Below are 17,416 nucleotides of genomic sequence, written 5' to 3'. Positions count from 1 at the left end.
CTCGTCTTTTGAATCTGGGCAACAAAAAAAAAGCTTCTCCAGAATGACTCCAAACTCTCTTTTAACACCAGAACTTTTCGAAGTTTAATTTGCAACCGTTTTATTGTCTGCCATCCATGATCAAGGATTACAATTACCAAAAAAAAAATAAAAAAAATAATTGAGAACTAAGAAAACTTGAGTAGAATCTGCCAGTTTAAAACAGTACCTGACAGTAGTGACAGGGTACGATACACATGTTCATGATACACATGTTCAGAAGGAGAAAGACATATATTAAAACCTTCAATAAACATTATTACCTCTATCTTACTATAGTGTTCAGGCACCCAAATGAGTTAGATGTCCAATGTGTAAAAATATTGTGGGAAACATAATAACTGCACGTGTTAAAAGAACCAACCAACTCAGACAACAAAATCAGAAGAGAGCACATATATTCCTATTGTATAGAAAAAAAGGAATCTAGGCTCTCTAATTTCTCTTTTGGAAGTGCTGTAACTTGATTACCAAGGTGATTTCTTTTTTAATTCTTATTTTTGTTTAAATTTTACCTTGCCAGAGGCCGTCTGGCTCTGTTCACAGCCTCCAGGTCTGCATAGCGGAGATCGAGCTGGCAGCCCACCAGAATGACAGGTGTGCGGGGACAGAAGTGCTTGATTTCTTGATACCACATCGTTTTCACATGATTCAGGGAATTAGGATTAGCAATGGAAAAGCACAGAACAACCACATCGGACCTAGAAAGGAAACGAGAAGAGATCCGATTAAAACCCCACGGAGGATTTTTGCTGCAGTTTCACCTGTTTTCATCACCACTCCACTCTACTCTTTGACAAATACACTGACACTCACATGTCAGAACACATGTTGTTCGTGCAGAGGGTTGACAGAAGCTCCACATTCCACCACAAAAGCATGGGAGCACAAAGCCACACACCCAGGAGCACTGCCTCTCTATTCTGAGAGATGATCCCTGCACGTGTGAGCACTAAGGCAAGAGGGAGGGCTTTCCATTCTCTACTTTCACAGCAGTTACTCAGAGGCTGTCATTGCCCAAGAAACAATTCTGTTGACTGGACACCTAAATTGCAGTTCAAAGATCACTGGTGCTTAGGAATTAGAGAGGAGTTATGCAAAACTTCAGAGTGGCCACACAGGCAGACACAGATCACTTCCAAACTTGTCATGGAGAAATACCTTTACTGCACTGTTTTAGGGACTGAGGTGGTCTCCTCTGCAATGTGCTTTGAATGGAAATTCTCTAATATCTTTAATAAATAACCTGCTAGAAGGTCAAAGTACTGCAGAATGACCACTTCTACAATATCAGCAAAAATAAACATTATGGTGAAAATAAGGTCGCTAAAGTGTACAATAGGACAGTGGCTTAGAGTAAGCACGACAATATTTGCCAGCTTTTTTTCCTTAGAAAAAATAAGTACTTCACTAAATAAACTTACTTTATAAATTATAAATATGAGGATCAAGGCTGACAGTTCATCCACCCAACCATCGCCTGACTTTTGTCAGAGCTAGCACCCAAAGGCAGAGAAATGCCTGAATACTTGTCTCAGGGCATTCCTAACTTGGAGCAATTTCATTATTTATCAACTGGGATGGGATGTTACAAAGCAGTCCTCGAACTCTGGAGTGTCTCATGAGGAAAAAAAAAAAGAAGAAAAAAAGCTGAATTGAAACTCTCGAGAACAATTGAGAAGGGACGTTTTGAGGAGGCAACCTATTGATACAGAATTGTCAGCAGGATAAGCTCAGCAATACCACGTCTATCTCACTTTTATTATTCTTTAATTTAGCACCAATGTGTTGTGTCTGCAGTTTGTGTGATGTACAGAGCAGCAGCAGTGAATCTTAACATTCACCTTTTAAATAATGAAATACCTCCTCAGTACTGCTGCTTTCTACATTTCACTGAGGGCACAGATATATCCAGCAAGACCATTTCCAAAGATAGCTGCATATACAATACGGGTACTGCTGTGAGCATAAATCTAATGCAAGAGAAATGCTCCTGCTCCGAATTTCTCTCTTATATAAGCTGCAACACATCTGTTATATCTAGGAACAAGGCTTTTCAAACTGGAAAGTTATCTAGCAAATAGTAAAACACAGCTCATACACTGGTTTGCTACATAGCTGAGGCAAACACCCTGTAAATTCAAACCTGTTCCATTCAAGGTCAGGTAAGAGTAAAATCTTACAGTAGACATTAGCTCAGCTCCCAGAAAGAGAAATCAGTGTACAGCTAAAATACAAAAAAAAATAAATCTGTGTCACATGTATTCTAATCTGGTCAATTGTTTAATTCAAGACCATCACGACTGCTGGAGCAGCAAGCGTTGGCTGCCTGGCTGCTCCTCACTGTAACTAAGCATCTTAGAGGGACAGCCTGTCTTGTGTCCTTCAGAAATTAATACCTAAGCTGAGTAATTGCAGTCACAAGTATCCAAGCCTCCTGACTTTACAAGCCACAGGACACACATCACATCCCTCAGAAAACCAAAAGGAAGCAGAGCTCCAGCAGGCGTTCACAGGCAGGCCAGTGCTGGGCTGGGCACGGATCTGGGCTCCTGAGAGAGCCAGGGAGGATCCGCTCCCTGGACAGGGCTGGCCCAGACTATCCAGCAGACTGGCCCCTGCATGTGTTACAGCCCTTGCCAAGGAAGTCTCGTGTTTTTCTCTCCGAGCTCCATGTGATTCCTGAGCAACTCATTGCCTCTGACCTTCCTTGGGAGACCGTAAAACAGGGCTGGGGAAAGCTCAGTTCTTTACCCAAAACTCACAACACACTAGCACTGCACTAACAGAACATTCTCATCTGTCTTCCGAATGAAGAGAAAAACAGAAAAAAAAGAGGTAAAAAATGTGACTTGCACATTATTTATCCTGCATTAAAACCTGGACTTCCCCATAAAATGAAGATTCCTGACAGTTCTGTACTGAACAGAGAGAGATTAATGGTTCTGTGCCATAAACAGGACGGATGGGAAATCACTGGGCAGTGGCAGGGTTCACACCCTGAACCAGCACCACAGCTGGGTATAGTAGCTCACAAAATACAGACACTCTAATATAATAAATTAAGTTTTCATTCAAGTCATACGCGTGATTTGCACTCTTAGTACAAACTAGAGACAGAAATATATGAGGAAGATTAACTGTCTACACAGAACCGTGAACACTTGGGGAAAAATGTCATTTGGAAACTTTAATTGAAATACCTACAATTCCTTTTAATGTCAAAGGCACATTTACAACTTGCAAACATCGCAGTATAAAGCTTGGTTTGACATTTGTTCATAAAAGCCAGAACCTGTCAGGTTAAAATAAAGCATTAATATTTCCCAAGCATTAAAAATTTACCAATGTTATTTTAATATTCTTAGGGAATGTAAAAGAATATAATTTTAAAAAATTGCCTAATTTATTGCCATTTTTGTGCAGTTACTCTTTGTGTTGGTTACCCGGAGAACGAGAAAGGATGAATCAGGTTTACTTCTGTTTTCTTCTTTCTCTCTACAGCAATATATTCACAACTACAAGCTGCACTGATTCTAAAAACAAAACTTCATAGCCATTTCCCAGTAAAATTCAGGAACAGTTCAAGAAACATTTCCATAAATTTGAATACCAAAAAGTGCTTTATAGAATTATAGAACAGTTTGGTTGGGAAAGATTTTAAACACCACCTCATTTTGAGCCCCTGCCATGGGCAGGGACACCTTCCACAATCCCAGGTTGCTCAGAGCCCCATCCAACCCAGCCTTGAACAATTCCAGGGATGGTGAAGCCACAACTTCTCTGGGCAACCTGTGCCAGGGCCTCACAACCCTCACAGGGAAGATTTTCATTCTAATAGCTAATCTAAACCTCTTTCAGTTTAAAGCCATTCCCTTTTGTCCTGTCACTAAGTGCTCTTGTAAAAAGTCCTTCTCTGGCAAATGCTTTATAACTTCTGCATCACATTCATCCAAGAGTACCATCCAGTGGAGATGGGCAATAGATGCACTGTGTGCATTTAACCCTTGTTAAATAAAACAAATATATAAATATATATATATTGAATATACTGTTATTTGATAATGAAGCATCATAAGAAACAAAAATAAGTACTACAAATAACTCAGAAAACAGAAACAGTAGCTTGGATATCCAACATGCTGTCTTGTAGATTCCATGGTACCTGTTGAAAATCCACAACTGCTTCATTCTTCTATTCTACATTTTCATAGGCTTATCAGAAAAAAATTGCATATCATCTATTCTCATTATTTGAACTTCTGAACATAAATATCACCAAAACTCTGAATTTCTGTGTGACTTGCTCTAGTGTGTGATCAACCACCAGTGACACACTGCATCACCAATGGAAGAAAACGGGTTTCTTTCTACTCACTGGGGCTCCAAACAGGGAAGAACACAATGTAGATGTGTGGGACTTGGCAGGTTATCTACACAAAGGTAGCAGATTCTCTCAGCTGCGGGCAAATCAACCACCACTCACATGTTTGTCACCTCCTGCACTGGAGTCTCACATTAAAATGTAAGAGTAGTGTAAGAGTCTCTGAAATGCTCCCCTTGGAGTCATAGAAATGCAAAATTCTTAATGCAAAATATACACATCTGAAGTCAACCCAGCTTGGTCTAAACATATCTACGGCCTTCCCACAGGAGATTTCTGTGGGCAAAGAAAGAATCTTACCACTGGCTGGAGAAGCAACCCATCTATCTAACGTAAATATTACATCAATGCATTTGGTGATATTTCCCCAAACTTGGGTAAGAAGAACTTCTGATGGAAGCAACTACTCCTTTTTAGACTTCAGGGAATGAAAAGAAACCCTCTAGACAACCAAATCTCTGGCAGGAATGAGCCCATGGTGTGCTGCCACCCTGTGAGCTCCTGGTGTGAGAGTTATGAACTGTATCCGATGTACAGTGAGCATCCAAGTCACTGCTGAAAAGCAGCAGTATAGCACTGACAAAAACAACTTTATCAGCCTCAGCCTTCAGCAGCAGTCAAGCACAGGTAGCCACTTTAAATGTCTGGAAGTTTCTGTGCAATCAGTACAATAAGAAACCCATGAGGTGGGGGGAGAAAAAGCAGTGTATGAGCTATGTAACAAGCCTTTCTGACGATGCTACTAGAAGCAGCGGGAAAGTAAATGTTTAATGTTTTCTAATTAGAGCTGTTTTGTGTAACATAGCAGTGGTTTGGGACTGAGATTTTGAAAGAGTCATCTGCTTGCAGGGTATGTGTGCTCCAGAGCTGGTGCAAGATGCACTGCAGATGTACCTACACATCACACTGCAGATCTAACTCCCAACAAAACCCGCTACATATATTCCATCTTCACTAATCTTATTTTAGACAGAACTTCAAGGAAACAGCCATGTTAAATGAGATATATTCCAAGGCAAGTGTATAACGTTTTATAGTCTGGATCTGGAGTTATGAACTGGCTGAGATACACTAACATGGGTTTATATCTCATTAAAGGGAAAGGCTGCCTTCTGAAATGTACACTCTGCATTACCTGGGTAGAAGTTGCTCCCTTTAGTTTGTAGTTTATGAGTTACTGGGGAAAACTGCTGCATGCAAGAATTGCTGGTCATGTGTAAGGGATATCGTTTGCCATACAGCCATGGAATAATACTGTTGGGTTTGGAAAGGGGAAGAAATAAAGCTGTGAGGAATGCAGAATGTGAAGAAGAGATGTGTGTGATCTGAAAACCAAGGCAGGGAGTGAGAAGGAGGAAAAGGAGGAAGACTGAAATGTATTGCTATGCTACATTCTCATCTTTCTACAGGACAAGTCAAAAGTACATATCTTGTTTTAGAGAGCTTAATAAGAGTCAAATCTGACAGAATCAGTTTAAGGACAGACAAATTATAGTCTGGTTGACAAGAAGTCTGTTGCACATATTTAATCAAATCAAACATTAAGAAAAGACTTGGGGGGGGGGGGCGGAAAAAAAACAACCCAGAGGCTTTTTCCTATTATAGGCTTTATTTTTCCCTATTTTTAGATATGAGCTTTCTCTGAGAAGCAAGGTTGAAGTAAGGAAGTCTATTAGAATTTTATAGAGTAAACAGTTTGGTAGAGGTTCATCGAAATTGTTAGACTCTCTTGACTTTACCAGAACAGCTAACCCTTAGACATTTCTTTATCAATAAAAAGTAGTTTTGATTTTACTCCTTCTGCCCTTATTTTTTTTTCCCTACACACTTCTCATAATTTTCCCAGGATTTCTCAGAGGTCAGGTGAACTTATTCAACTTGAGACCAGAATTTGACAAGAGCTATCTCTGCTCTCTACCTGCATAGTCCTTCAACCACCTGAAAGATTGGGTAGGGCAGCAACTTGAGTGCAAGAACCAGCTCCCAAGTTCTCAAACTCAGCAGGTTCAGGCAGCAGAAGGCCATCTAAGAATTAATTTGAGAATCTCATTTGTGGCTGAACAAAACCCTGCTACATCTCCATGTCAGTCCAGATACATTTTGAAGACAGAGATTAACTCAGTTACATAACACTTTTCATGCAGGCATCTCACCGAGCTGAAAACAAAACTGTGCAGATAAGCAAGGCTGATAATGTTTTAAGTGGACTCAGTTTTTAGTAAATGCAGTTGCAGCCATCACATGAAATGAGAAGAAACTCATTAAGTGACTGGTGAGCATAACAAAATGACCCGAGGACACAGGACTTATGTGCACACACTCATATGAGAGGCTACAAAAACTAAAATGCAGGGGGTGCCTGGCAGGTGAAGAACTGAAGATATCCAGGTAAGGCAGGGCAAGACCATGCAGTGCCCTGGATGTGAGCAGGAGAATCAATTAGTTCTATACTTTACCGACAGCAGTGAAGCTTCTTAAGCACTGGTGTAATGTGTCAACATGCCCTGAAATACATCCAGACGTTGTGGTGAGTCGCATGCAGGTCTATTGCTACAATTTTTGTAATGTCATTTTCAGTAGGAAACAACAACAATTAAAAGAAGAAAAAGCTACCTTCAAGAAAATTGCATATTTCAAGACTGTGCTTCAAAAGTGGAAGCAGTTTTCCCATACGTTCCTTACAAACAACATAACATTCTTAAATGTTAAGCATTTTAAAATCTCTTCTGTGTTCTTTAAAGTACTCATGGGAAAACACTGGTGCATTTACAGAAAACGACAAAAAAATGTTTTGATATCACAAAGGATGATTAAAATACCCCATTTTCCACTGCAGAAGCTTGTAAGAGCTACTCCTATGGTACAAATGCCTGATCAGCAATAATGATAAAAAGAATAGCAAAGTTGTGTGGAACTATGCAACAAAAGGGGAAAAAAAAGTAGTTTAAGGTCTGCTTGCACAGTCTTGGAATTTGGTTTCTTTTAGTGCTGACTATAAGAAGTAAATTCACACATAATTCTGGTTCAATATTTACATATGAAAAATTCCATCTCGGTGCCATACGGAACTTTGCAGTTGAAACTGTCTGCCTGCAAGATACCCCAGCATGATTCCAGGCCAAATTTTGCCAGTAGACTCAGGAAAACTGTCTTTGGAATCAGATATATATATGTTCACCATAACATACCAATACATCCCTTTTTCCCTTTCCTGGAGCAGAGATCTCGATTACTGCATTTCTGATAGAGGAATCAAAATTCTATGATAAATACAAATCTAGACATGGTTAACTGAGGCTGAAATACTGAAACATTCTGTGTATCCTGTGCAAAATTGGGGTTTTTAAAAGTAAGACATAAAGCTTGAGATCAATGGAGAAGGATGAAAGAAAAGGTTGGAGCAAGAGAGGACACAGGGCTGGCTGGAACATGTCTGATCAACTCAGGGTAAACACCAAAACTCACAGTATTATACAAAGGGACTGAGAAGAATATAGCTAAAAATGCTTTTCTAAGATATATCAGCTGCTGTCTCCAGACAACAGTCAGAAAACAAAATAATGAGAAATAAATTCATAAACCGATGGAGAAACCAGACACACAAGGGAAGGTGGGCATTCTGATCTTATTTTTGGTTATTGTAAGGAGGCCGCTTACAGATGAGAACTACATGTTATCTTTCCACAGAGAACCACCTAATTTTCACCAAAGATACTGCAAAAGTATAAACAAAAGAAGAAAAGAACCATTTCTTTACTCCTGGTCTTATCCCCTAAAAAATTCCGGGCAAAAATGATCAGTGAGAAAAACACACTGAATTCAAAAGCAGTAAGAAGAGATTTAGTGAAAACATCATTTGAAGCAGCATATTTAGAAGAAAAACATTATTTCAAGGTAGCAGAGTGATGTAAGGATGAAATAGAAAAAAAAAATAAAGAAGGAGGAGGAAGATCCAAAGCCAGGTCCCAAATTTCATTAAAAGCACAATTCCTTGTAAGTCCTGCTGAAGAATGCGTATAGGGAGAAAGGGAGGTAAAAATGCAGATAGGAAGAAACAATGATAAGGTTTGGTTTGCATCCAGTATGAGAGTGACTTCTGAGGTCACTCAAGACATGGAAACTGAACATTAAGAGATGCTAGATGCCTATTTTCTCTGTGGAGAAAAGATGGCCTTTCATATATTTTGCTTTTTTTGGGCTATCACCAAAACCAGCTTCCTTCTCTTTTTTAATTTAAATTAAACTATCAAGAAATTCCATCTGGCAAGTTGATGGCACAAAGTTATCGAGAAGAACTCAGTTTAAAACAGCCATGACTGGTTGTGCAGAGCGTTTTCCATAGTCTGACATACATATGAGGAAACCCAGACTGAGATCCTGAGACCCCTGGAGTAGAAAACAGCACAAGAAATCCACCTAGCACCTATTCACAAAGAAATAATTCACTAAGATCAAGATTTTGACAGAAAGTCACTTGCTGGGTTTATCATTTCCAAAAGATTTTAATGTTGCCTTGTAGCCTTTTAGGATAGAGCCCAAATGCCTTCTTTTCACCCAGCCCCTGAGTCAGGAAAGCAAGGCAAAATGGGAAGTGATGCACTACTGCAAATAAAAATTGACACTTTTTCACTCCAGTCAAGGAAGGCTTAAAGCATTAGAGGTGTCCTCCTCCAGAGAGACTACAAATACATCAAGTGGAGCCTCAGGCCCCACCGACAGTCATTTGGCACATACCTTTTTAAAGAAAAAAGGATTCGTAGCAGAAATTCCATAACAATCTCTTTCTACTCACAGTATGGAACCGTGGTGGGATGCAGCGAAGAAAGGTAGATCTGCATTAATTTCACTGGTTTAACTATATAAAGCATATACTATCCCATTAATTGAGTGAAAAAGCCTCAGATGTTAATGTAGATAACAAAAGAAGAAAATACTAGTGCATACACACACACACCATATCAGAATAAAGTTACTTGAGAAAGCTATTTCTGTGAACCTCTCTGCTTATTCTAGTCTTTCTTGGGCTTAAGTCATACTAAAAAAAAAAATCATAACAAATATATAAAAAAATGCTTTTTTCCAGCAGATCCACAGATGACTTGATGAAGAATCTGAGTAGCTTATAAACCACTGTAAAAATAGATGAGGAGGCTCACAAATTTGGGTAGTTCAAGATGATTTGAAGATACTGCATATCAGTTTTTTTGTGGCAGCAAAATAGCAAAAGGAAGCAGCCAAAGTGAAAGACATCTGAAAATAATCTGGATTCCCATCAGCTGACCCTTTGCTAACAAAGCAAAAAAGACTGTTCTGTGTCTGTTAAGTCCTGCTGCTGTAGAGACACATCTCCCTTCCAATCCATGACATAGCTTGTGGGGGATGTGTGAGGTGGAGAATTATCATAACACAAAAACAAGGACAGCAAGACTGCAGGGGAAAGTGTGGCCTTTCATTCACAAAGGACTTTTGAAACCTCAGACCTTCCCTGGTCCAAGGAAGGGAGCTGCTGGCCCAGTCTCAGCTTAGGGACAGGTGCTGTGTGACAGAGGTCACTGATCTAAATAAAGGCAAACCCAGTAACTCTGTGAAGTCCCCCACCTTGCCCTAATCTCACTGAACGTGCTGAATGCAAATACCACTTTACATCAAAGCTACCTGTTTCTTTTTGATTTTGTTTTGTTGGTTTTGTTTTTTTTTTTTAAATAGAAATATCATCATCATTGTCCTTTAAGAAAAAGAAACAGAAAACAAAAACAACTCTAAAGAGATTGGTGGAAATCTTCAAACATCAGTGATAAAACCCCTGTCCTGATGGACTATTTTCAGCAGCATTTTGAAGGTGTATTTTTAGGGATTCAATTACATTGAAGTAACTGGTTAAGGGAATTGTAATCACACAGAAGAAGTAGGATGCCTGTGTTCCTCTGTGTACATACAACATCCACAAGGCTTATGAAATCCATTCAAAGCAGAGGAAATACTCTAAACATATTTTAAGAGGCTCTGTCAGCAGTCTTACAGCAAAACTCATTCATATTTGTAAGTCATGAGGAAAAAGCTGTTTTCTGTCCATGCTGTATGAACAGATTTTGTTTGGTCTACAGCTCATATTTAAGTTGCAAGTAAATAAATCATCCTGGCTGAATTAGCTGATGAATCCCATCCGCGGTATTGAGAATAAATATTTGATTGAGACTGAATTAACTCTTTGTAGATTTGTGCTCATGTTTACACATACTAGAGCTGCATGGAAAAAAAACCCAGGATACAGAGGCTATTTATCAAATTAGCCAAATATGTTTACCTGGAAAAAAAAAAAGGATGGAAAAAAAGTAAAAAAAGGGTGCAAGCCAGCTTTTAGAATTATTTTGAACGTGATATGTTGACACTTTCATTCAAAACCAGATTGGACAGGAGGATGGAGGACAGTGAATCCTGACAAGTTGAAATGTAAATTAAGATGTTTTCTTGTCTTTACACATGCCTCCCAGAGAAACTGCTACAGAATAACAACTTGGGCCTCAAATGAAGTTCACACCTTATCTGCAGGCTTAGAGAATACAATTACATAGCACTGAGATGAGATTGTTAATAAACAAAGAGGTGACTGGGAGCTGGAAATCAATACATTAATCATAACAAAGACATTGTCATTTTACAAGGTTTTGGAGTGATTTTGCACCAAATAAATCCTTATGGGAGAATGTCAATAAATGACTGTTTGGCTTCACATATTGCCTAAGCTGAAGTGAACAGGATACTTCCAAAACTAAAGCACACACTTTAGTTTAAGGGGGGGGGAAATGTCGTGCTGTAAAACTGCAGCAAATATTTCCCCAAGTCTCTCCAGCCACATCCCCCTCACTCCCTTAAGCTGCCAGGAACTGTTTCCCAAAGCTCCCGGAGGACTGTCATTATTAAACTAAACACCACACAGCAGAATGCAAGCTGATCTCCCTCTCCACGCTGCCATTTTAAAGGATGGCAGTAGAAACATTAACTATTCCATCCTCAGTGCAATGTAAATGTTTCTCTCTGTCACAGAAAAATAGTGGAAAACAGATTCCTTTTGTCATTCTCCTTTCATGTTTCTATCTGTGAAAAATAAAGAGTTAAGAAGGATTTATCTTTGCTCCAAGTCCTATTAACTGTTCACCTGTCATCTATAGCATAATCTATTTATGTAACACTTTCTAAAGCTGTATGAAGCAAACTTTTCCAGTGAGTAGCAGGTGAATTAGTGACCTGCTGGTTCTTGTTACACCACATTTAGGACAATTAGAGGTCTTGCTTAAATGTTTGCTGAAATAAACCTTCCCATGCATAAGGGGCATATGCATAAAATTTTTTGAATGGAACCAAAGGATGATATTATTGTATGATCCTTCAGACAACAAAACATGGGGCCCTTTTAAGTGTAATTTTGAGCAGTTTGGCATAAAATGCACCTTTCACTGTAGTGCAAGATTTGACACAGCTGACTAGACTGTAGTTCAATGTCCAGAGACGATTTAAAATAAATTCCTATAAATGTGAACATTCAACATTGATAAACTCTTTTTAAAATGCTAAACCAGATAAAATACTAAACAGTTTGTTTGAAATGCAGTATTAATACATTTCAAAACAAAGTACCTATCAGTGCTTACGATCACAAAATTTTACAACTGAAATTCTATCTGTAAAGTAGTTTCTTTAGAGTTTCCAATCCCTTTCTGCATTAACAGACTTGCAGGAAAACCACTAATGGGATAGCAGGTTTCCGGAACAGCCTTATAAATTAATTAGGGTATAGAAAACCTCATTCTTCACAAGTTCAGTTCTGCTAACATCACAAATGAATCGCTGTGTTTATATGCTTAATCCACGAGATCTCAAGTTATTCACGTCCCCCTTGGCGTTTGCAGGATTAGACTCTAAGCATGTTGTTTCCTCCCTCTCCCTTCCTGTCAGTAAACGTGGGATCAGAGTTCAGAACATGCCTGATTCTGCTCTCCTAATCTCTAATAATCTTCTCAGTGACACAGTATCTGTTGCAGAATATGGGGAGGCCACATCAAAGTGGAACAGTTAGTGGAAACAATAAGTTACACCCAAATTTATCAATGCAGGCTCCATACGCTGCCAAAAGCTAAAACAGTATCTATTCACATTCTCAAGTAGCACTAAATATAAGGTCAATATTACCTTAAAGTCAGTAACTTCTCTCACAAAGCTGATTTACAAATACTACAGGGTGTGTAGCGCACGTGTTGCTACTTTAGCTCCTCACAGAAAATTCCAGGTGAAAAATCAACTACCACAGTGCTTGTACACAAAGGAGGGTTTGCACAAACCATCATACAGAGTCCTACAGTATGAAAATTTAATGGGTGGATTCAACCTACAGAACCCTCTGGAGCATAGAGAATAGAAAAGAGCATCCTCCTTCAAAGTCACTTGTGCCATCAGGTAGCAGAGAGAGAAGAAAAACAGCAAGACAGTACATTTTGGCAACATGGAACACAAAGCTGGGACTGACACTCCACAAAGGGCGTTCTCAGCTGGAAAAAAAAGTAAGTATCTGTCTGTGAAAGTCTGATCATCTGCAGTGACTGAAGCAGATATGAAAAGGTTATGAAAAAGCTCAACAAGGTGAAAGAATGTGCAAGGACTGAGACCTCACCCAAATGTCGGTTATGAAAATAAATGTCCAAAACCCATCTTTGGCTCAGTGTTTGCCTAATATGGCTGTTCTGCTGCCTGTACTGCCACAAGGCCAGATCTAATTAAACAAACCAGAAAGACTATCACTGGCTATGTTCCTTGTTGAAACTATGCTGAACTTATACACATTATATATATATATATATATATATATACACATACACACACACACACAAATTATATATAAATTATATAATTTATATATATGAAAATTATAGATATATAAATTATGCTGGGAAAATCTAGATTTCATTAGTTTTTGTTGTTTTTTTTTTTTTTTTAGAATTTCCAGGGTTAATCCATTCACAAACAGACACTTGATTTTTCTTCTATAAATATCTTTCTTTTTCTCAGCTTTAATTAAGAAAATATGGAAGAGCCTCACCTTTCCTGAAATTGGCTCTACTCTCAAGAGGTTATCTGCTCATTCAACATCACGGATTTTAATAAAATTAATATCTCATTGCGTAAGAGTGATATTTCCCAACATCTCTCCTTGTTAGTTGTTTGTTATGCAATTATATCATGCACTGCTTATACAGGCAGGGAACGCTGATGTTCAGTTTTGTAAAACTACTACCTTATTTTAGGGAATGTTCTTTAAAATTCAAAATAGGACAACAGTTGTTGACAGAGCTTAGCAGGTTGTTCAAGGAAACGTAGCGTAGTAAAACTACGCTGCTTTTTAAATATTTATATCTTTTTAATCCTTGCAGAGGATAATCCTCTTTGCAGTGGGCAGGAACATGAATGCCCATGATTGTTTTTAAGTCCTTCCTTTTCAAAAGTCAGATTTGCAATGTATTTCTGCCCTAAAATTTTACTGCAAGTACTACTTAAAATTTTGCTCGGATCAATTTACCTTCCGTAAGCAAAGCGCCTGTCTTTGTGGTGGTCCCCAAATGTATCCCACAGCCTGAGAGAAACACTCACTTCATCCACAACATCTCTTGAGCGTTCGAGGACCTAGAACAGAGCACACATAACGTTCTCTCTCCCTCCATCAAACGAGCACATTTCTAATTAGTCCCACAAGAAGGCCCAGAGCATATTAGGTCAAGAGTCTATCCCACATAGTTTTCACCAAATGTAGTGTTTGATAAAACAGGCAGAATATGCACCTTCCTAAAAATAGGTTTGATAAAAAATTTCCTTTAGAATGAGAGGTGTATCAGACCACGGCTGCAGCAGAGATCACTCATAAAATACTTGTGAGCTCGTTGCTGCATCCTGACAGAGCAAGGCTTGCCAATAAATAATAGTCCCAGCTCACAGCATGTGCTCCACACTGTGTACACCTGCAGTCCTTACCTCTTGGCAGACACGGTACTGATCGATGGCCCAGACAGTTGGGACGTGAGTTGCCAGCAGCTGATACTGAGTCAAGGTTGTGTTGCAGGCTCTTGCACAGATCAGACGAGTCTTTCCCACTGCATTATCTCCAACCACCACACACTTGATAGTTTCAACGTTGGGTCTTTCGTAGTCCATGTCAATGTCCATTTATCAAAAACTGTAACAAGACGGTTAAACTTGTTTTCTACTACTGTGTGAAAACAACACTATTCAGAATCAGAGCCTTTTACTTCCACTTTTGAGAGGTGTCTGAAGAGGACAACCTCTTAAGGAAAAGCTTGTAGTAAACTGTACCCAAGTGAGCTGGCCAGCCCTTTAAAAGCCGCCCAGTTATGCAAATGCACAACTATTTTGACCGCGGTTGGTTTTTGCTGTTCACATGCTATTTTCACTTTGGTTTCTGTAAACACAAGCCTGTTTGCAGAAGATAGATCTTGGTGAAACAAGGACAGCTAGCACAAACTTACCTCTTGCTAGTACTTTTTATGCCAAGAAGAAAAAAAAAAAAAGGCTGGACATTAGTTGGTTTAACCTGAAGGATACCAGTAAAAACCTGTCTTCCGCAATCCTACCCATTCAGGACTTGATTTAGGGCTGTCCAAACAATATTGGTAACAGCAAGTCACACAGATGGCTTTAGTACACAATAAAACTGACTTGTAAGGTGACTCCAGAGACTGTTCTCTACAAACCACAATTCCCATTATACCCTGTATGCATCCCACACTCCTAATTTTCCAAGCAGAAGTTTGCACAGTTCATGGACTAAAATGAAACCAAAGAGCCAAGCAGGAGCTTGCAAATATACACATATACCTAAAAAATCTTTTCGACATGACAATGGAAAGTGAAGAGAAGAAGTTTTTTGAAGATACTATCCTCATGGAAAGTTATTATTGAAACCATTTACTTAAATATTCTATGGCAACATATTGAACACATGCCTGGATATAAATGCAAGCTGGGGAAAATGGGTATTCCAAAAACTAAAACCAATTCACACATGTTTACTACAGTCTGTCATTTTCATATGTGGGATCATAGTTTGATATATCTCAATTTGGTTTTCTAATGTCTGGTAGTCTGCTGAGCAATCTGGTCTCTGCCAGGGAATTGTAATCAAGGAAGGAGAAAAGGGAAAATGCAAGTCACAAACATGTTCATGAAGGCTTGCCTAATAATTATTTCAGCAAGAAAACATACAGCAATTTAATTGACAAAACACAGGTCATTATCTGGAATGATGGTGTCCCTTTTCCTGAGAAGAAAGCACTACAGATAAAGAAAACAAATTATTTGTTTTAATATCTTTTTTAATATTCACATCTCATTCACACATTAATATAGAATATATATTAACTGTCAGGCTGTTTAAAATAACAGATACAAGCTGTTTTGGTATCCATTTTTCACTGTCAGAAGCGCTAAGTTCTGAATTAAGAAAAAGCAAGTTTAGTAACAGCTAGTCAAACAGTAATTTTAACTGTATTCTTTCATTATTTAACCAAGAAAACAAAAGTCAGAGTTAGAATCAGATGTTACCTATTTAGATAAAATGTTGAGTATGGGCCACATGCTAACAGCTATAATGGCTAAGGTACACTTGTAATCTTTATTTACGTGTGGATGGAGGAGTTAGGGATGACACAGACAGCAAGGTGCAAGGGTGAGTTTATGCCACTCCTGTGTCACAGTGACATGTTGTCACAGATACTGAATGCTCCTGGACACGCTACAGCACAGACAGGCACATAAGAATCATTTTAGAGTTATCCTTCACTAGACTGAAACACAAGCCCAGAAACTTTTCATCCTGGCACAAGTACGTGGTTGCACAACTAGAACTTTGCAATCTGCCAAATGTAGAGCAAATAACAGGGTTTCAAACACACATACAGAGTATGTAAACCCCAATGGCCTTGTGATCCCAACCTGCTGGGTCGGCACAGGGGTTTGAACTGATAGGGACACAAAGCTGCTGAGATACTGCCTTTATCCCTTCATCTGAGTTGTAACCTGCATCCTGAAAGGTTACCAGTCTTGGGATAAAGCACTACAGAGACTTCCAGTTGCCTGTCTGTGATCCAACCACAGCTGCTTCTGGGATGCAGGCTCCCATGAGGATGATAGCTGGGATGGCCTGTGCACTCTGCACCATCTCTGTGATTCCAAACAGGAGAAGAGAACTGAGAGCTAACTCCTCTGGCCTCCTCAGCACCCTCATGAAGAATACAGTCATTATATAAATAACAGTACGAAACCAAGATGGTTTCTTCCACGTTACAGAGAATGAGACATTCTGCCTCTTAGGCAGGGCCCTAAATGAGTAGCAAAAACCCAAGAGCTCTCAGCATGGGATCTTAAAAAGTTTCATTTCAAGTCTGAGAATAAACAGCAACCTCCTGACATATTATGTGGTATTAAATTACTTCATATTTTATTCATGCATGGACTAGACATCACAGATGGAATGTGGAAATGTTTACAAGGCTAGAAAACAAAATGAAGGAGCGTGGCTAGCCAGTGTGTCTGTTGGTTTTAAACTACCAAGCAGAGATGCCAAATCAATTTTTCTTCCAACCCAATATTCCATTAAAATGCTGTTACACAAATTAGCTGAGGTTTTTTAATATAACAATTTGATTTAAAAATTCTTTAAAAGCTCTTCAATGGCAGTTCTGCAAATATGTGCTTCAGTCAGTCACAAAATATGTATTAAGTACAAAGTCTGGAATCTTTAAAAAAATTTCCAAGAGGATAACGAGGCCAGTTTAAAATTAACAAGCAAAGCTAAAGAAAAGTAACTAGTTAAATCAATGCAGCTATCTGAGAGTCCTAGAAAAGGAACACATGAAAAAATTTAGAAATTATTGATTTTTTTTAATTTTCCGATATACTTATTAACTTAATTAAAGCAAAGTTATTACAGGG

General features: G+C 38.8%; 1 protein-coding gene across 2 annotated transcripts in view; it reads right to left on the bottom strand.

Moving 5' to 3' along the window:
• RHOBTB1 (Rho related BTB domain containing 1) overlaps window positions 1-17,416 on the bottom strand; it is a 52,721-nt gene that overhangs the window by 9,293 nt on the left and 26,012 nt on the right. For both annotated transcript variants that reach the window (XM_017826121.1, XM_017826122.1), the window contains 3 exons: window positions 14,441-14,642; window positions 13,992-14,095; window positions 555-740 (listed from right to left, as the gene is read on the bottom strand). In XM_017826121.1, the coding sequence (XP_017681610.1) occupies window positions 555-740; window positions 13,992-14,095; window positions 14,441-14,632 (482 nt within the window). In that variant the 5' untranslated portion in view covers window positions 14,633-14,642. The remainder of the gene's footprint in view (window positions 1-554; window positions 741-13,991; window positions 14,096-14,440; window positions 14,643-17,416) is intronic.

The sequence above is a fragment of the Lepidothrix coronata genome, unplaced genomic scaffold, assembly GCF_001604755.1.
Source record: "Lepidothrix coronata isolate B3197 unplaced genomic scaffold, Lepidothrix_coronata-1.0 Scaffold124, whole genome shotgun sequence".
NCBI classification, from domain to species: Eukaryota; Metazoa; Chordata; class Aves; order Passeriformes; family Pipridae; genus Lepidothrix; species Lepidothrix coronata.
This window is presented reverse-complemented; position numbering and strand designations above follow the sequence as displayed.